Source organism: Asterias amurensis, chromosome 16, assembly GCF_032118995.1.
Source record: "Asterias amurensis chromosome 16, ASM3211899v1".
Taxonomy (NCBI): domain Eukaryota; kingdom Metazoa; phylum Echinodermata; class Asteroidea; order Forcipulatida; family Asteriidae; genus Asterias; species Asterias amurensis.
Window position 1 is genome coordinate 4,107,414 of NC_092663.1, and position 21,777 is coordinate 4,129,190.

The following is a 21,777-nucleotide window of genomic DNA, read 5'->3' on the forward strand; positions in this document are numbered from 1 at the left end:
GTTCACACGCCTGAACGATTAGAACACGTTGCGAGAACAATACACTCGGAACAAGATCACACACCGCCTTTCAGCCGGGATCAGTGGAGAACAACACTGAACAAAGTTAGATTCAATTTCAAAATTGGTTTATTTTAAAAATGCATCACCAAATAAAAAGACACAGACTAATAGAATTTGTTTTACAAAATTAGATTCAGCCGGGATCAGTGAGAAAAACACTGAACAAAATTAGATTCAATTCAAAATTGGTTTATTTTAAAAATGCATCACCAAATAAAAAGACACAGACTAATAGAATTTGTTTTACAAAATGACTTTAAAATATATGATGAACATGTTTAGTCTTGAATCGTTGAATGAAAATGTCGCTACATGTTCATCGTTCATGTGGAAGATACATGAAAAGCCACTGACTAAAATGTCTCTTTCTGTCTCTTTTTAGCCCAATGATAAATGGGACCATCCAATTGATGAGTGTCAGGAGTGTGTTTGCTTTGGAAACAGTGACAACTGTTATGCCAAACCATGCTCATCGCTGACTTGCTTGGTAAGTATAGACAAATGTCAGTCTAATTATAATATTAGAAATGCCGCAAACTGAGATTTTAACCAAACAGTAAAGAGAAGTTTTTTCTTTCAACACATATTTCCATGCCACCCGCTCATCGTTTGACAAAACACAGCCGTATTCTGTTACCTACATGTACCTATCCCGTAGTCTTCTGACCACAGGGGCACCCCTTGAAGACTTGTCAATCAGTTTTCTCCATAGAGTTATATATAAGAACTAGAGGGCGCACTGGTGATGCTGCTTGCACATTGTAACCTGTTACCTACATGTACCTATCCCGTTGTCTTCTGACTGTGGGGGCACCCCTTGAAGACTTGTCAATCAAATTTCCCCATAGAGTTATATATAAGAACTATGTAGAGGGCACACTGGTGATGCTGCTTCATGCACAAACGCGACGGGACCACAAGATGACAAGCGCGCCATTCTGTACGCACGTTGAATATGACGTACACGTTTGAGTTTTTTTTTATTGAACGCTAATAATTTGAATATCCGGTTAATGACAAATATGTTTTCCTATCCGTAACCGCGAATGCCTTTTTTTTCTTAACCGGATATCCGCAAGGGGCGCAAATACCTATTTATACTTATTTTTATATTTATTTATATTTATTAGCCGGATAGTCCTGTAATTACAACCAAGTAACCGGATATTCCTATTATCCCTGATCGTCAGGGCGACAACTGACAGAAATTTTTTGTCTGAATCCCTATGAAACTTCTGTTAAGACAGCATAAAACAACATAAATTAAGTATTAAACTATGCTCACCTCTGTGAAGAGTTAAAACAATGACATTTCTGACGTAATTTGTTCAAAGATTATGAAAGTTTTCCTTCACGTAGAGTCAATCACGATCAAAAGAAAAAGCAAATCGCCATCTTTAAATTAGATCCGGTTATTTTTATGAATGAACCGAGTGACACTGTCTAAAATTAATATCAATCGGCCCATAAAATCTCATTCACAAATGGACAGCGCCCTCTAGCGATCGTTTTTTTTTATTTATTTTTTTAAATAGCGCCCTCTAGCAGCAGGAAAAAGGTATTTCAATATCCGGTTAATTTCCGATAGTTGGCACGCGGTTAACCGAATACCATATTTCACTATTCGCCCAGCACTAATGTACATGTACGGCAGTCCAGACGAAACAAGAGAAAACACGTCACAAAATGTTTTAAATTTTATACATGTAGCAAATAAAGATTACAATTATAAAATTTATAGAAAGTACATTAAAATATAAAAATTTAAGAATATTGCACAAAATCCGTTTGACCAAGACCTCTAATGAACCACAACAGAAAGGAAGTAGGCAAATAATAGCAAACAATTTATATTTCTTAATTTTTCTTTTTTAGGATGGAATATTAACGCCCGGAGATTGCTGTCCACATTGCCCAGGTAAGCGAACATGTTTTTTTTATTTCAAAACAAGATTTGGGGTTAAAAAATACTTGTGAATACATTTCAAGCACCAGTTTTAGAAGTATACTTTTAACAATAATAACAATAATAATTGGTAATTACCCAAAATAATTATAAGCATAACACCATTATTGGTGTCAAGTAATAGGGAGAGGTTGATGGTATAAAACATTGTGAGTAACGGCTCCGTCCAAAGTAATTTTCCATATATTTGATTTAGAACTTGAGGTCTCGAAATCAACCATCTAAACGCACACACCTTCGTGTGACAAGGGTGTTTTTTCTTTCATTCATATCTCGCAAGTTCGATGACCGATTGAGCTCAAATTTTCACAGGAGTGTTATGTTATGTATATGTTGAGATACACCAACTATGAAGGCTAGTCTTTGACAATTACCAATAGTGTCCACTGCCTTTAATAATAATAGTAACTAATAAAAATTAATTTATATTGTGCCCATTCCAGACAAAGCTGTTTAAAGGCGCATGACAACGTGCAATTAAAATAATAAACTGTAAAAAAAAAAAAAACACATAACACATTACAACTGAGAGAGAGGATGAAATACTTGAATCAGTCAAAAGACTTCTGGCCCGAAGACTTTTTCAGGCATCTGAAAGCACCCATAGTTATGCAATAAGGGTGTTAGCTCTTTCATATTCTCTTGTAACTTTGATGACCAATTGAGACCAAATGTTCACAGATATTTTACTTTATGCTTCATCATTGAGGGGTACACCAAATGAGAATACTCGTCTTTGAGAGTTACATGTACCAAAGGTGTCCTGGGGTCGATTTCACAAAGAGTTAGGACTAGTTAGTCTTATCTCGAGTTACTCGTCCTAACTTAGGACTAACTGTCTGTTTTTGGTGTCTTGGTGCTAGTCCTAAGTTAGAACTAGTGTACTTATATTGACTGGCAACAAGGTAACTAGTAATGTCTATTCCCGCGAGGGACTTCGAGTGACCAGAAGTTAGGCCCCTCTTCTGGTCACTCACAGGCCCGAGGGGGAATAGATGTACACTAGTTACCGAATTATGCCAGTCAATATGTGATTTATAACACAGCTCGGTCTTAAATGTCAAATAAAAGAAAAATGAATTTTGTAGTTTGTTCACGGTTAAAGTCAAGAGAGGGCACTGTTACCGCGGGCACTATTTGCAAAGACTAGTGCCCGCTCTGGTACTATTCCCGCAAAACATGCGCACGCGCGCGATCACTTGCCTATATTAGTTCATCCCACGTGACCGTGTTTCAGCCAACCAGAATACAGAACAAGCAAGAGGTGTGTTATAATCCTAACTAGTACTAACTCTTTGTGAAATCGACCCCAGTTCCTTTAATTTAATTATTATCTCTAGAGACCCCAAAATATACAATGCTGGAGATGTTCCTCTACATTATTTCTTTGATTCTAAGAGTAGGACCGTATTTTATTTAATATTTTTTTCAATGTTAAATTTGCATCGGGGATAAAGATTACTATTTGGTTTGACCCTAAAAGCCATTTTACATGTACACTTTCGGTACAATAAAAAAAAAAAAAGTTCACAGATTTACAAATAACTGACAGGGTTTACAGAAGGTAATGGTGAATGACTTCTCTTAAAATATTATTCCATGAAATGCTTTACTTTTTGAGAAAACATTAAAACAATATAAATTGTCGATATCGGATTTATTTTAAACACATGTCATTACACGGCGAAACGTGCGGAAACAAGGGTGGGTTTTCCTGTTATTTTCTCCTGACTCCGATTACCGATTGAGCCAAAATTTTCACACGTGCGTTATTTTATATCGAAGTTGTGATACACGAAGTGTGGGCCTTGGACAATACTGTTTACTGAAAGTGTCCAATGGCTTTAAACTTGAGTGAACAACATTTCCTTTTCTTTTCTTTTTATAACCAGAATGCAGTGGGTGCTATTATGAAGTTGATCAGACATGCCACGAGGTAAAGTATTTTAGCTGTGCATTTTTTGTTTATTTATAATTGAGTTATAATCAACAAGGGAAATTGACTGAGTGAACTTTTAAAAAGATTTTGGCTTGAGCAAAGAAAAAACGTCTAGAGCAGGGTATGAACCGGCAACTTCCGGATTGACTTGCTGTCGCTCTGCCAACTGAACTACATGTATCTAGCCCTACTTTGTCAGTCTCAATATTTTGTCAAATGTTCGGGGGTGCCAGTTGACGACTGTTAACTGCTGTGTAGCCAGGGATTACACCCAAGTTTTCGATACAATCTGGGAAGTGGCAGCAGAGGTAATACCTTAAGGGGGCAAGCTTTTTTTTTGTTCGACCCAAGTCTTCCGAAGATGAACAGAGTATACTGTACGAAAAAAACCTTGAGACTTCACCGGCTCTTTTCAGAGCCAACACTACCACAAAGTAGATTTACACATTATACCCGCAAGTTTACTATTAATTTATAGTTTCTTCCTATTTCTCCACACCATGCAAAGCTTCAAACAATATACTAATCCCAAATCAATTTTTATAATTGTTGACAAAAATTGTGGTACTTTGAAACAGGTTAATGAAACATGGCAGGATGTCTGCTCGCATTGTTCCTGCAGACATCATGGTAACGAGTTCTTGCTACAGTGTACTGACATGAGCTGTCCGTCACTCGAGTGTCCAACGGTTCGTAAAAAAAAGAATTCAGATTAATTTCCGTACCAATTAAAAAAGAATTAACAGACCAAGAAATAAATAATTGCAAGCTCTGGAAAACTTTCCTGTGCAATGGTTGATTGTTAAAGGAACATTACAGAATTGGTTTTGCTAGCAAAAAAGCTACTGGCAGTGTAAGCACTTTATGTAATCCACCATACACATAAACTGACAAACATGTAGAAGTTTGAGATCGATCGGCCATCTGGGTCACGTGAGAATAGTGAAACAACGATTACAAATTTTGCATCGCATCGATGCCAAAACAAAAAATTAATTAAAAGCTCACTGAGCGATACACTCCAAACGCGAAATTAGATTGTTTCTTTCTCATCAAATATGAAATTTCAGTCAAAAATATTTTAAGGGATGTTTTCTACTATCATTGTGAGTAGACCGTGTAAGTTTTATGTAAGTCTGTGATCTTCACGATTTTTGTTTCTTACCAATTTTGTAATGTTCCTTTAAAGAAAAACTGTTTTCCCGTATTATAGTGCCATTATTTTTTTTTGTACATGTATAGTGTCATGTAAAGCACTGTTGTCCATGTACCCATATTTGTAAGAGGACTCTCTAAATGCCTGTTATTATTATTATTAGTGATATTATTTCAACGTATCACAGCATGCAAAAGAAAAGATCATATTTTCCTTTTTGCCGATAACCACTCGAGTCAGGCTACATGTACGTCCCGTAGACTTAAAGGCAGTGGACACTATTGGTAATTACTCAAAACAATTATTAGCATAAAGCCTTTCTTGGTAAAGAGTAATGGGGAGAGGTTGATAGTATAAAACATTGTGATAAACGGGTCCCTCTGAAGTGACAAAGTTTTCGAGAAAGTAGTAATTTTCCACGAATTTGATTTTGAGACCTCAGATTTAGAACTTGAGGTCTCGAAATCAAGCATCTGAAAGCACACAACTTTGTGTGACAAGGGTGTATTTTTCTTTCATTATTATCTCGCAACTTCGACGATCGATTGAGCTCAAATTTTCACAGGTTTGTTATTTTTAGCATATGTTGAGATACACCAACTGTGAAGGCTAAACTTTGACAATTACCAATAGTGTCTAGAGTCTTTAAATAGATCTCAAGGGTTTTTCTTAGGATCCTTGCTGTTCCCAACAGCGCCCGCCTTCTGCAACAGATCTATTCTCACATTTGTCCCAATTTCGTACAGATGTTTCCCCAGTGCTTTCAGAATGGTGCCGAGCGCTCCAACCACCATGGGTATGACTTTCACTTTCACCTGCCACGTCTTATGAAGTTCCTTGGCCAGGTCTTGGTTCTTTTGGATCTTGTCCATCTCCTATGAAGCTACCCTTAAATCTCCCGGCACAGCTATGTCTATAAGATGACACATCTTCTTAGCCATATCTTAGACGACAACATCCGCAGGCCTATGTTCTACATTGTATAACTATGTTCTGTATTATTATTATTATTATTAATGTTATTATAAATATTATTATTATTATTCTGTACCAGGGTTATAAACTTGTGCATGATGAAGGCCAATGCTGTGCCAAGTGCATCAAGGATAATTGTCCGGGAGAGTTTTACTGTAATTCTACCTTCTGTGTCCCCATCGGCTGGCGGTGTGACGGGAATGAAGACTGCTTAGATGGAAGTGACGAAAAGGGTTGCGGTACGTAATTGATCATTGTAACTATTGCATAAAATAATCGCAAAGGAACATTACAGAATTGGGTAAAAACTAAATTCAGATTGACATAACACTTACACGGTCTATTGATGATGTAGAAAACATCCCTTGAAATATTTTTGTCCTGAAATGTCATTTTTGATGAGAGTTAAATACATAATCTAATTTCACGTTTGGAGTTTATCGCTCAATGAGCATTTCATAAAAAAAAAATATTTGTGAAAATGTTCTCAGCTTTACACATACGGTTGAATAATTATCATAGTTTTAATTTATTTTAGGTACAACGACCCCAATTCCTGTGTCAACGACTCTCTCAACAACTACAGAAGCTACCAACGAAACAACAACAACAACAGGCCGTATGTCAAACAAACATATTTATTTGTATTCTATAATCCTGGCAAAAATGTTTTGGCTACATGACTATAAACATTCTCTCCCCCTTACATGTACAAGGGATGTTACTTGTTTATCCTGGCCAGCTTGAAATGGGTTGTCTCTGTCCCTAGTTCCCTGCTCTTCCCTCCCCTACCATGTCTTCCTGTCCTCTCCCGATCTACCATACTCTCTCATCTATTCTTCACATGTTTCTTGTTGTATCCAAACCTTATGTCAGTCATCATCATTCAGGACCAGTGCTTTAGTTGCCATTATTTAGCATGTATGCCTTCATGTAGTTCTGTTCAACATATTTTTTATTTTGTTTTTCCTATTACTATAATCTTATTTGCAATTACTTGTATTGTTATTGTTCTTTATGAAATGGCCGAATAAATAATAATAATAACCCCCCCCCCCTCATTGGCGTCCAAAGAGATATGACCAGGATCGTCTGAACATTTTCAGGGTGATTTTTTTTTTCCCATTTAAAAAAGGAAGGCTTTGAAACTACTATCATTGTGCACAAAAAGTGAATGTTAATTACTTGCTGTATACGGCGTTAAAACAAAACACCATACGGCAAGGATGTTTTTGATGGGGAATGGGGGCTGTGAAAGACAGATGAAATAATACATAATTATGAATATTGAAAAGTTGACTTTACACAACTTCAAGAATGGGCATTAACAGTAAACATTACACTGCAAACCAAGGCAGTAAAAGAAAAGAGAGAAAAAAGGATAACATTTTGTCCTGCTAGGACTCGAACTCAAATCATGGTGTTGAGACTGACGATGTGCCGTCTAAGATTAAAAGAAGGAGAATCACTAAGTTTCTTTTCTATTTTAAATTTGAAGGTTAACTGTTTGGCTTTTTATCAAGTAACTGAATGAGTTGGTTAAAAAAAAAGTGAACATGGTGAACAGGACATGTTTTTTTTTTAATGTTTTTTTTTTATGCAAGTCGCCAGACACACAAGTCCTGAAGGCCACTTCAAGGTGTGGGCTACAATTATTTTTGTCCAGAGGCCGTTGCCACCTACTCCTAGGGCTAAAACAGGATTACCCTTTTTACAGTCCATACGGATGTAAGCTTGGGTATCATCAGTCCGAAGCCTGGGCGGTAGAGCAGAAAGCACTACCTCCCCAATTTTATGTAGCAAATGTCACGACCGGTATTCGAACCCACACTCTGCTGATCAAACAGCAGAGCTTGAACGTGGTGCTCTTAACCGCTCGGCCATGACACGTTGTTTGTGAATCGTAATATTTTACACTTTTTGCATTCAAGGGGCCGTGGGGCTGGGCCCAGTGAGATATGGCCGGTGTGGCGGTTTCAACTTTCCGCTGTGTTCAGTTTTCCGAATGACCAAATACGGTAGCATTACGTCATGCGATGCCTGCGCACAGCAAGCGAAAGTAGTCCATTTTTAGTGTCGTATTGAGTTATCCGTTACCCTCCGGTAGCTGTCATGGCGGCGTCCACGAGTCGAGTGCAACTAGCGGCAAACGCGTGGATCGTATGAGTTGTTTTTTATGCAAGCAGAGTGTGACCTGCCTGAAGTTGTTCCCATGAATACATGTAAAGATAGGACAAGAGATTATGTGACTACACAGAAAAGAATCGTAATATAAACAATGTGGGGTCACTGATGCTGAGAGAACTACAATACTCGCCAGGGTACTCGCGGCGGCGGTATCTGAGAGGTCACCCGGAAAACTGAACACGCCGGAAAGCTAAAACCGTTCGAACAACGTGCAGATATGACCGACTACGTCACCCGGAAAACTTAACACGGCGGAAGACTGAAACCGCCACACCGGAACTGTTGCCTATTTTACTCCGCTGTAAAGAAGGAGAGCCTATTCACCAATACAGATACCGATACACAGGGCTGTATGCTTCATTTTTGAAAGGGCAAGGGCACCAAGGCATTTTCTTCTTGGTAAAGGGCACCCTATGATGAAATTGCAAATTTGTACTGAGCATTTCAAGGGCACCAAGGCAATGACCAGGGACATGGAGGCAATCGCCTTTGTTGCCTCCGTGAAGTATCAGGCCTGGATACATGATGTAACCAAATGTTATTTATTTGATTTGTAATTTTTTTTTATCTTACCATTTCAGCGACACTAACACCACCTTTTCCAAATCCGAGTGAGTATTCTAATACTTGATTTTAAACACACATTTTGTTTTACAACTTTAAAAAAAATCATTACAAACTTGGCAATTAAATAATAAGGGATTAAGGAATAATGATCATTTTTTTTCTTCTTGAATTTATTGTTTTTTGCACACTTTCTTGTTATGGTTTAGTCGAGTAGCGCATATAATTGTCGCACAGGCTGTATACTCCACAGGGAGCTGAGATGATTTAAGGAATGATTTAAGGCCCCTGTGACCAGGGGTAATAATGTTGGAAGCGCTTTGAGAAGCCCTCGGGTGTGAACAGTGCTACATAAAATTTGGTTATTATTATTATTATTATTGTTTTTGCACACTTTCTTGTTATTAGTTTAGCCGAGTAGCGCATATAATTGTTGCACCAGCTGTAAACTCCACAGGGAGCTGAGATGATTTAAGGAATGATTTAAGGCCCAGATGACCAGGGGTAATAATGTTGGAAGCGCTATGAGAAGCACTCCGGTGTGTAAAGCGCTACCTAAAAACTGGTTATTACTAATACTATTATAAAAATAAAAAAAACTTGTGTTCTCAACAAAAAAAGTGTTTCTTCTCCCTTTGTTGTCGGTTTCTGACGTGACCGTTCAAATGGTTTTCTTTTCTTACAGCATGTCCTCTTGGACAGCGTCCAGCAGACTGCTCAAAACCTTGCCGCGTGCATGCATGCATAGATTTTTCCTGCTACACCAACGTGGTACTTGATCAAAGTACTAATAAGACATACTGTTGTGAGTGTCATCCGGGATGGGCATATAATGGTACCCACTGCGTTCAACCACCGACCTGCAATTGTTTGGACCATAATGGAGAACTCCAAGAGGTAATAGTTAAAACTATCTTCAATTCAAACTGCTTTTTTAAAGGCAGTGGACACTATTGGTAATTGTCAAAGACTAGCCTTCATAGTCGGTGTATCTCAACATATGCATAAAATAACAAACCTGTGAAAATTTGAGCTCAATCGGTCATCGAAGTTGCGAGATAATAATGAAAGAAAATTGTCACACGAAGTTGTTTGCGTTTAGATCGTTGATTTCGAGACCTCAAGTTCTAAATCTGAGGTCTCGAAATCAAATTCGTGGAAAATTACTCCTTTCTCGAAAACTATGGCACTTCAGAGGGAGCCGTTTCTCAGAATGTTTTATACCATCAACCTCTCCCCATTACTTGTCGCCAAGAAAGGTTTTATGTCAATAATTATTTTGAGTAATTACCAATGGCGTCCACTGCCTTTAAAGGGTTTGCCGACGATTTCACCAAACTCTTTGTAACTTAGGATTAATCTTAGGACTTACATGTACATATGACAGATTTTTGTTGCTGATATTCCTCATTTATGTTTTAAAGCCGCAAAATCCACAGACCAATTTAACAAACCTCTGAAAACACATCTCTTCCCTGTTTATAAGCTTTTCTCTATTTCCCATGCTTTCAAACATTGTGTATGTAGCTTTTCCGATAAGATTTTTGTTGTTTACTGTGCATTTTCAGTTTTTGTAAGCGCTGTGATATAGTTTTCTGTGGGAGCGCTTCTAAATACTTGTTATTATTGTTGTTATTATTATTATTATTATTTGTTCACTTTTTTTTAAATGTATTTCTGTTGAATAGCCTGGTGATCAATGGCCTGGTCCTAGCCAGTGTGAGGATTGCAAGTGTGAACAAAACCTGATTACTTGTTTCCCCATCTACAATCGACCAGGATGTGAATCAACCACCATTCCTCCAACAACCACAAGTGAGTTTACTTTGTTTTACAAAGCTATACAGCATCAGATAACCATTCCAATTACAGACTAAATCCAACCTAGACAACGTTCAACACGACAAGAATAAAACAGATACATGAGACTCAGCCCTGGTTCCGACAGCTAGTACGACAGCATTTTTGATAAAGAATTAAAATTTAAGACTTTGGCTGTCCCACGAGTGAGGAAAAGTGTCATGGCCTATCGGTTAAGAGCACTGAATTCAAACTCTGGTGTTTCTGATCAGCAGAATATGGGTTCGAATCCCCAGCTGTGACACTTGTGTCCTTAAAGGGACACGTTGCCTTGAATCGGTCGAGTTGGTCTATTAAAAGTGTTTGAAACGGTTTGTTATGAAATGCACATGGTTAGAAAGATGTTGTAAAAGTAGAATATAATGATCCACACAAGAGTCACTCGAAATTGCACGGTTTTCCTTTTACGTCGCGAACTATCACGGTCGGCCATTTATGGGAGTCAAATTTTGGACTCCCATAAATGGCCGACCGTGTTAGTCGACAGGGTAAAAAGAAAACCACACAATTTCGATGCATATTTGTGTAGATCATTGTATTCTACTTTTACAATACCTTTCTAACCATATACATTTTACAACAAACGGTTACAGAATGCTTTTCAAAGACCAACTCGACCGATCCAAGGCAGCGTGTTCCTTTAAGCAAGGCACTTTACTTTTGCTTCGTCCTTCGGATGGGACGTTAAGCCGTTGGTCCAATGTGTTGTGTAACGCATGTAAAAGAACCCAGAGCTGTTATCGAAAAGAGAAGGGGTTTTCCCTCAAAGTTCTGGGCTGTGGCTTCTTAATGCGCCATAGCACCTTAGAAACCCTTATAAGGTGCTACAGACAGTACATGTTTTTGGGTGTAAAATAGACAGATCCAGTAGGCTCCGCCCACAACGCAGGTGTGAGCAAGAACACGTGGGGCTCTCCGGTGCCTTTCCTCACAACTCTGCCGCACTTGCCAAGAAACACGCATACCATGTCGGACCTTATTTGTTGGACCTTCATTGCGTTGTGATTGGTCAGTACGTAATGGGGTGGAGCTTAATGGATCGATCTATTTCCTAATTTCATTAACCTATATTTCTGTATGAATGTACGTCTTGAGTACCCTGTTGGTACATGTAGATAGACTATACCTCTGCTATATAAGGCTTTGATGTTATAAATGGTTCCCTTTCTTGATTGTATAGCAACAACAAGTTTAACCACTACGACGTATACCGGTGAAGTTACAACAACCACCAAGGAAGTTACTACTGTCACAACCCCAGGTATGTTATTGTTTGCGGTAACACCATTGTGTGTATCAGTGACAAATTAGATAAAACAAATAATTGCACGGCAAGTCACATTAAAGGAACACTGTGAAGGGATTTGGACATAGAGGCATGCATACCAACCGAGTGAACACAAAACTAGAGCTACATGTATTGTTTAGTGATAAAGAAAAGTTTGCGGTAACACCTTGTAATTGGGGTTGGGGTGGTTCTGAAAAGAACCATTGGTTTAAACTCTTCTGGAGAAAGCTGTCTATTGGTTTTCTCCAGAAGACGATCAGAGCATACTGATTGCAACGTCGAGTTTAAACCAACGGTTCTTTTCAGAACCTCCCCAACTCATTAGAGATAGTCATTACATGGTGTTACCGCAAACTTTTCTATTGGTATTTCCACCATGCAAAGTTTCAAAGCCTACTCATTGTTGAGTGCTTGGACAAGGGATGAGATGCAACTAGTTTTGTAACTATATCAATATCTCTGTTGATAAAATTGATTGTCTTTCTTCTAAAGCTTATTGCTACGATGACATGGACACCATCCCCAACCTTAACGTCCAAAGATACAGCTCCGACAATCCATCCGAAGAAATCCCACCTGACCAGCCTTGGACTTCCTACGGTGTATATGGTCCCTGGTTACGGATTGATTTTAACGAGCCGACCAAAATCAACCAATTAGAGTTCATAACAACAACAGGATACAGCTCTAAGGTCATCGTGGGCGTGTCATTTACATCTGAGCCCTTGCTTGTCCAATTGTTGTTTGACGGACAACCGGTTTATGTGCAGTTTGGGAAGAGACTTGATATACCACAAGTCCCGGAGATAAGAAGTGTCCGCTCCATTCATTTGGTGTTCGTTTACTCGTCCTCGCAGACAATCAAAATTTATGGCTGTGTCGAGAAAGGTGTGTGTTGTTCAGTATTTTAAAACTTTTAATTTTAAAAATGTTTAATTCCTGTTCATATGTGCAATTCAGTTTTTAAGTGCAAGTCATGTTTTGTTTTTATAAACCATTATTGAATTGAAGTTGATTAGCCTAATATATGCCTGGCATTAACAGTGTACAACTACAGTACAATCATGTAAAATAAGCCTAGTACATGCTGAAAATGCACCTAAGAGCATAATAAACCTCAACATTTTCTAAGGTACCATTGTGGGTATCATGTCCCGTGGCGTTTCGGCTGCCTCGCTCCGCACTTGCGTTGTGCCTTTGAAAATTTTCCTCTTTTTTTTTTCAACGGGCAGTTGCATGCCTGTGATTAAAAGTAGTAATATTAATACACACAAATAGAAAATACTCAACTGCACATTGAATGTTGACACGCCTTGAGCGTCATTGAGTAATGGTTTTGAGCACTATACATGTATAGGGATCTACTGTTTCTATAATTTATTAAGTAAGAAATATCAATATAAGCTTTCGCAGGAACCTGCTATCTTCATCATAAAGTTGATAAAGCTCATAAACTTGTTGTAGCTATACTAAAAAAATAAAAGAAAAGCTGCTCCACTTAGCGTTTTTTTTGTGTGAGTAGTATCATGGAGGTAGTATACAGACAGATTTAACCAAACCTTAGAGTGTGATAGTATTGTGTCCACCATATCTGAAAATAGCTTACAGGAGCAACTGCAAAAATGTGAAGACAAGTTTAAGGAATCTTCGATCAAGTTCCATGCTTCTCATTGAACCCAAGTCTTGACACTCCTAGGGTGACAGGTCTTTTTCTTCAGCTGTGCCACGCATCTGGAACTCTCTACCACTTAATCTTAGATCTTGTCTTTGTACCACAAAATTCAGATCTCTTCTCAAAACATATCTTTTGTCACAGGTTTTCAATGAATAATTTTGTTGTTTCTGTTTTTCGTTTTTTTTTGTCTTTGGTTGTTATTATTATGATAATTGAATTTTGTTTGTTTTTATAGTTTTGACAACGACCTCAGTTGTGGTAACAACACAAGGTAAGAAATTACCTTTTCTTTGCTTTAGCTTACCCTTTAGAAACAACAAATGTAAAAATTATAATAAAAAAACCTAGAACCAAACTGACACTTCTGTTCTTTATCTACTCTTTATCCTTAAATGATTGGATTTCCTTTTGTAAACACAAACCACATTGTCCATAGATTTACATTAAACTAACACAGTTTGACGGATTTTCAAAGGCTTCCTTTAAAATATTACTTGCTGAGGTGCTGTAGTTTTTGTGAAAATTAGTAAAACAATGTCACGAAAATACTTTTTGCAAATAATTTTCATCGCTCTTAGTCAAAAATAATAATAAAAAGACTTGTTTTACTCATTCTCAAAAACTACAGTAACTCAGCAAGTAATAGTTTAAGGGAAGCTTTATACCATCATTATCTTCAAACTATGAGTTTGATGTAAATCTGTGGACATTTTTTCTTGTGTCCTGCAAAAAGTACCCAGACCCTTTAAAGGCACTGGGAACATTTGGTAGTTGTCAACTACTAATATGTTCACTTGGTGTAACCGAACATATACATAAAATGAAAAAACTGTGAAAATTGTTTTGTTACTTAATTGGTCATCGAATCTGTCAGAGAATGAGGAAAGAAAAAACACCCTAGTTGCACAAACTTGTGAGTTTCAGATGATGCATAATTAAAGGCTTCAGGCCTGAAATCTTTTAAAATTTCAGTCAAAAACCATGTACTTCAGAGGGAGCTGTTTTATGCTTAACCTTATTTTGAGAAATATTCTGCTCACGATTCTGAAGAAAATCATGGATAAGTTTAAAGGCACTGGACACCTTTGGTAGTTGTCAAAGACCAATATTTTTCACTTGGTGTATCCCAACATATGCATAAAATAACAAAACTGTGAAAATTGCTACTTAATAGGACATCGAGTGTGCAAGAGAATGATAAAAAAAAACACCCTTGATGCACAAACTTGTGTGTATTGAGTGACATGATGAACGTTACTTTAGAGGAAGCTGTTTTATATTACCAACAGCTCTCCATTGCTTGTTACCAACTAAGTTGGTATGCTAAACCTTATTTTGAGTAATTACCAATAGTGTCCAGTGCCGTTCAGAAACAAGTTTCACAAAATTTGTGTGAAAGACCTCGAACGAAAGTGAAGTATCAGATATAACTTTAATCAGGAGTGTCGTGGCCGAGCGGTTAAGAGCACCAAATTCAAACTCTGGTGTTTCTGATCAGCAGAGTGTGGGTTCGAATCCCCAGCCGTGACACTTGTGTCCTTAAGCAAGACACATAACCATTGCTTCATCCTTCGGATGGGACGTAAAGCCGTTGGTCCCATGTGTTGTGTAAACGCATGTAAAAGAATCCAGTGCACTTATCGAAAAGAGAAGGGGTTCGCCCCGGTGTTCCTGGCTGGATTGGCAGCATATTGCGCCAAAGCACCTTGTAAACCATTACATGGTGCTTAAGGATTAGGTCTTATATCTCAAAATTCGCCCCACTCCTTGCAGTAATAATACCTGGCGCTTTGTATCCTTTGGCAAAAGGCGCATTATAAACACGGTTATTATTATTATTATTATTATTATTATTAATTTTTTCAATTCATCCACAGTGCCAACAGCAAGTACAACAGAAGAAGGCAAGTTCATATCTTTGAGCAATTTCTAATTTATTACGTTTTAATTTATATTACGTTTGGTTGAAAAGAGGTTTTTAATTGCTACATGTATATTATATTATTTCATTTTGATCCCAATTTATGTGCCTTGCACACCCAGCAGGGTGGACACGCACACATGACAAGTCTTTATTATTATTATTATTATTATTTTTATACGCAATCCTTAAAGGAAAATACTTTTTGTTCAGATTGCAGCAGTACCCCAAAGATTTTTTGTTATCACTAAATACAAAGACTTTAAATTTTGTTCTTCTGACAGGAATAACTGTGGTTGCGAAGCAGTTCTTAAAGTCATTACACACTTTCGGTAAACAGTATTGTCCAAGTCCCACACTTCGTGTATCACAACTTATATATAAAATTTAGGCTTAATCGGTCATCGGACTCGGGAGAAAATAACAGGAAAACCCACTCTTGTTTCCGCGCGTTTCGCCGTGTCATGACATGTGTTTAAAATAAATCCGTAATTCTCGTTATCGAGAATTGATATTGTTTTAATGTTTTCTCAAAAAGTAAAGCATTTCATGGAACAATATTTCAAGAGAAGTCTTTCACCATTACCTTCTGTAAACCCTGTAAATTATTTGTAAACCTGTGAACTTTTTTTTTTTCTGTTCCGAAAGTGTATAATGGCTTTTAACAGCTACTTTTTTGTATTCCTCAATTGTTTGCCAGCCTTAGTCCTGCTAGTTTATACAAACATCTCTTATAGCAACCCAGTTCGTGTTTTGTAAATATTTTCTTGTTACCTGTTAGTCTCGCTCCTTGTTTGTACATGTAGATTGTCTGTTGGGGCTGTCTTCTACAAAACTATGCTTAATCTGACAGCCTCATTTACTCTCTGTGGTTGGGAAGCAGTTCCCGACAGCTACTTTTTCATTTCATTCAATAATTTTCTCTTTACATTTAAAGAGAACGTCCCCCCTGAAGGACAAACAAAAATCAAGACTGTTTTTTATATAAGTTTGTTTGAAGCTTTGCATGGTGTGGAGAAATAGGAAGAAACCATAAATAAAGAGTAAACTTGTGGGTACAACCATGGAGGAAGGAAGAGAACCAGTTTGGACGAAGGGACTTCAAAAGTCCAACCCGTGGTACCGCGGACGTTTAACGACACCTCGTAATCACACACATATGTACCTTATACAGACAACAGGCGACCTGGCGTATGTGAGTTTGCGCGTGCGCGCTTGGTTCTTCACTCAACTATGGTGTCGTATGTCGTATGGATAAAAATTGTGTATTCTTTCGCCCACCAAATCGAAAATTACAATTGAATACCAACCACCCTCGTGTGCTAATACCCAAATTTTTAACAACCTCTATTTGTAAAAAAAGTTGTGCAAAAAATGTAAAAATATGCCATGATGATTCAGTGAAACACCACAAACGGTAAATGAAAATGTGTATATTCACAATTCTTATCTCCAATGATTCAACTTTACACGAAGGCAACGGTGCAGAGCGGCAGTACCACAGGTTCTGTACAAAGAGATCTAATACTGATTGTTAATCGGCCGTCCAGCTGGAGGTCTCCTATCTTTTTTCCACTGGTCAGACAAGGGCATTGTCAGGGTATTCTTTTGTTACTCTGCAGTTTTGCGGGTCGTTCGAGCTCCTTCTCTTCCTTCCTCCATGGTACATGTACAACAAAAAAAGAAAACAGAAACAAAAAAAAATCTCTTAGGGTGAGTGTTGAAGCTGAGAAGAGGTGGTTTGGTCTCTATGTTTCAAACAGTATATTCTGCTTGTCTTCAGGAGAGCCAACACTCAAACTAAAGAGATTCACACATTAAATTTGTACCCACTATATTTATAGATTCTTCCTAATTTTGTGAATATTTGTCTACTGACAGGTGACCTTTGTGGCCGGCGATGCGTTTGTAACATGAACTGCGAGGGTGAAATAGTTGACCCAAACTGCCCGGTAGAGGTTCCCGAACACTGCTACGGCTGCTTCTGCCCAGACGGGACTAGAAGACTGGGAGATTACTGCGTCCAACGACCACCAAGAGAACAGTGTGGATCAACCACTCCAGAGTTGCCGCCAACAACAACAACGGAACAACCCCCAACAACCACTGCACCAATCACAACAACCAAAGAAACCACGACGGCTCAGCAAACAACCACAACAAGTGTACCAACTGTCCCATGGACAACGCCCTGTAAGTAAATGTAGTTTTGTGGTCTCTTGGCGGAGCAGATAGAGCACTAAACTCAAACTCTGGTGTTTCTGTTCAGCAGAGTGTGGGTTCGAATCCCCAGCCGTGACACTTGTGTCCTTAAGCAAGACACATAACCATTGCTTCGTCTTTCGGATGGGACGTAAAGCCGTTGGTCCCATGTGTTGTGTAAACGCATGTAAAAGAATCCAGTGCACTTATCGAAAAGAGAAGGGGTTCGCCCCGGTGTTCCTGGCTGGATTGGCAGCATATTGCGCCAAAGCACCTTGTAAACCATTACATGGTGCTTAAGGATTAGGTCTTATATCTCAAAATTCGCCCCACTCCTTGCAGTAATAATACCTGGCGCTTTGTATCCTTTGGCAAAAGGCGCATTATAAATACGGTTATTATTATTATTATTATTAATTTTTTCAATTCATCCACAGTGCCAACAGCAAGTACAACAGAAGAAGGCAAGTTCATATCTTTGAGCAATTTCTAATTTATTACGTTTTAATTTATATTACGTTTGGTTGAAAAGAGGTTTTTAATTGCTACATGTATATTATATTATTTCATTTTGATCCCAATTTATGTGCCTTGCACACCCAGCAGGGTGGACACGCACACATGACAAGTCTTTATTATTATTATTATTATTATTATTATTATAGTCCTGCTAGTTTATACAAACATCTCTTATAGCAACCCAGTTCGTGTTTTGTAAATATTTTCTTGTTACCTGTTAGTCTCGCTCCTTGTTTGTACATGTAGATTGTCTGTTGGGGCTGTCTTCTACAAAACTATGCTTAATCTGACAGCCTCATTTACTCTCTGTGGTTGGGAAGCAGTTCCTGACAGCTACTTTTTCATTTCATTCAATAATTTTCTCTTTACATTTAAAGAGAACGTCCCCCCTGAAGGACAAACAAAAATCAAGACTGTTCTTTATATAAGTTTGTTTGAAGCTTTCCATGGTGTGGAGAAATAGGAAGAAACCATAAATAAAGAGTAAACTTGTGGGTACAACCATGGAGGAAGGAAGAGAACCAGTTTGGACGAAGGGACTTCAAAAGTCGAACCCGTGGTACCGCGGACGTTTAACGACACCTCGTAATCACACACATATGTACCTTATACAGACAACAGGCGACCTGGCGTATGTGAGTTTGCGCGTGCGCGCTTGGTTCTTCACTCAACTATGGTGTCGTATGTCGTATGGATAAAAATTGTGTATTCTTTCGCCCACCAAATCGAAAATTACAATTGAATACCAACCACCCTCGTGTGCTAATACCCAAATTTTTAACAACCTCTATTTGTAAAAAAAGTTGTGCAAAAAATGTAAAAATATGCCATGATGATTCAGTGAAACACCACAAACGGTAAATGAAAATGTGTATATTCACAATTCTTATCTCCAATGATTCAACTTTACACGAAGGCAACGGTGCAGAGCGGCAGTACCACAGGTTCTGTACAAAGAGATCTAATACTGATTGTTAATCGGCCGTCCAGCTGGAGGTCTCCTATCTTTTTTCCACTGGTCAGACAAGGGCATTGTCAGGGTATTCTTTTGTTACTCTGCAGTTTTGCGGGTCGTTCGAGCTCCTTCTCTTCCTTCCTCCATGGTACATGTACAACAAAAAAAGAAAACAGAAACAAAAAAAAATCTCTTAGGGTGAGTGTTGAAGCTGAGAAGAGGTGGTTTGGTCTCTATGTTTCAAACAGTATATTCTGCTTGTCTTCAGGAGAGCCAACACTCAAACTAAAGAGATTCACACATTAAATTTGTACCCACTATATTTATAGATTCTTCCTAATTTTGTGAATATTTGTCTACTGACAGGTGACCTTTGTGGCCGGCGATGCGTTTGTAACATGAACTGCGAGGGTGAAATAGTTGACCCAAACTGCCCGGTAGAGGTTCCCGAACACTGCTACGGCTGCTTCTGCCCAGACGGGACTAGAAGACTGGGAGATTACTGCGTCCAACGACCACCAAGAGAACAGTGTGGATCAACCACTCCAGAGTTGCCGCCAACAACAACAACGGAACCCCCAACAACCACTGCACCAATCACAACAACCAAAGAAACCACGACGGCTCAGCAAACAACCACAACAAGTGTACCAACTGTCCCATGGACAACGCCCTGTAAGTAAATGTAGTTTTGTGGTCTCTTGGCGGAGCAGATAGAGCACTAAACTCAAACTCTGGTGTTTCTGTTCAGCAGAGTGTGCGTTCGAGTCCCTGTCGTTACACTTGTGTCTTTGAGCAAGATGCTTAACTATATAGGATTCGAGGTATTGCATGTTGAGGTATCAATGTACATTTGGTTTGCCGTAACACCATGTGTGTACTACTTGCCAGTTAGAGCTTGTTCTTAGAGAAATGCTTTATTCTACTGCCGCAGAGTAGATAATAGTTTGGGAGACGTCTCAGTTCTGAAAAGAACTGTCCTGTTTTTTTTTAAACTATTACCAGGGCGGATGGTATAGAAAATAGACTGGACTACTACTTTAGATATACTTAACTATAATTGCTTCTTTCCACCTAGGGGTAAATGGGTACCTGCAAGGGCAGAGATGGTTAATAATATTAATAAAAAACAGTTTTATTATAGCGCTTTTCACACCTAAAGGATTTCTCAAAGCTCTTCCAAGATTATTACCTCTGGTCACTGGGCCTTAATTCATTCCTTAAAGGCAGTGGACACTATTGTTAATTACTCAAATTAACTATTAGCAAAAAAAAACTAACTTGGTGACAAGTAATGGGGAGAGGTTGACAGTATAAAACATTTGAGAAACGGCTCCCTCTGATGTGACATAGCTTTCAAGAAAGAAGTACATGTAGTTCCCACTAATTATTTTGATTTCGAGACCTCAGATTTAGAATTTGAGGTCTTGAAATCAAACATCTGAAAGCACACAACTTCGTGTGACAAGGGTGTTTTTTCTTTCATTATTATATCGCAACTTTGATGGCCAATTGAGCTCAAATTTTCACAAGTTTGTTATTTTATGCATATACTTTGACAATTACCAATAGTGTCCAGTGTCTTTAACAATCTCAGCTCCCCAGGGGAGTATACAGCCAGTGCAACATTAATATGTGCTACTCGGCTAAACCAATCACAAGAACCATCTCTGCCCCTCGAGGTACCCTTTTAACCCTGGGTTAATTATAGTTAAGTGTTTTGCCCAGGGACACAAATGTCCAAGCGGAGATTTGAACCCACACTCTGCTGAACAGCTAAGCACATGATAATCTTTATTATTTTTGTACGTTTCTTTTCTTGTTTTCTCGTTTAGTACATACTTGTGGGCCCAATTGTGTTTGTGAAGTGGACTGCAACGGTGTAATGATTGATGAGTCGTGTCGGGAGGATACTGTGGATCAATGCTCGGGCTGTTTCTGCCCCAAAGAATCAAAACGCGTTGAGTGGTTCTGCATGCTTGCACCACCAAGGGAACTCTGTATAACGACTGCTAAACCCACAACGACTTACGTGCCAACGACAACCCCTGAAGTCAGTACAACTGTAGGAAGGACAACCCCCGCAACAACTACGTCGCATAGTACTAGAGCCCCAACCACCACAGGATTGCCAACGCATCCACCAACAACCACTGCGCCAATAATCACAACCACAGAAGAGATCAGGACCGCTCAGCGAACAACGCCATGTAAGTATAATTTTTAAGGTTTGGGTACTTTTTAGACGACACAAAACGCTATGTACACAGATTTACATTAAAATGACACGGTTTGAGGTTGATATTGTGTTTGAAAAAAGCCCTTATAGCCCTACGTAGGGTGTCATGGCCGAGCGGATAAGAGCACCGAACTCAAGGAGGATGTTTGAAATCCACTCTAGTCCAACCCCAAAATAAAATTATTACATGTAATCACAGCAACTGCAGAAGTGTGAAGACTCGACATTACATTTTATTTGCTTTCAAAATATATCTTTTTTCTCTGTA

General features: G+C 38.5%; 1 protein-coding gene across 4 annotated transcripts in view; it reads left to right on the forward strand.

Moving 5' to 3' along the window:
• Positions 1-21,777, forward strand: part of LOC139948994 (uncharacterized) — a 210,612-nt gene that overhangs the window by 71,752 nt on the left and 117,083 nt on the right. For all 4 annotated transcript variants that reach the window (XM_071947379.1, XM_071947381.1, XM_071947380.1 and 1 more), the window contains 17 exons: positions 446-550; positions 1,939-1,981; positions 3,922-3,965; positions 4,547-4,657; positions 6,179-6,338; positions 6,638-6,718; positions 8,868-8,897; positions 9,536-9,747; positions 10,539-10,665; positions 11,891-11,971; positions 12,491-12,886; positions 13,909-13,944; positions 15,551-15,577; positions 17,476-17,787; positions 18,234-18,260; positions 19,637-19,945; positions 21,106-21,480. In XM_071947379.1, coding sequence (XP_071803480.1) covers positions 446-550; positions 1,939-1,981; positions 3,922-3,965; positions 4,547-4,657; positions 6,179-6,338; positions 6,638-6,718; positions 8,868-8,897; positions 9,536-9,747; positions 10,539-10,665; positions 11,891-11,971; positions 12,491-12,886; positions 13,909-13,944; positions 15,551-15,577; positions 17,476-17,787; positions 18,234-18,260; positions 19,637-19,945; positions 21,106-21,480 — 2,476 coding nt within the window. The remainder of the gene's footprint in view (positions 1-445; positions 551-1,938; positions 1,982-3,921; positions 3,966-4,546; positions 4,658-6,178; positions 6,339-6,637; positions 6,719-8,867; positions 8,898-9,535; positions 9,748-10,538; positions 10,666-11,890; positions 11,972-12,490; positions 12,887-13,908; positions 13,945-15,550; positions 15,578-17,475; positions 17,788-18,233; positions 18,261-19,636; positions 19,946-21,105; positions 21,481-21,777) is intronic.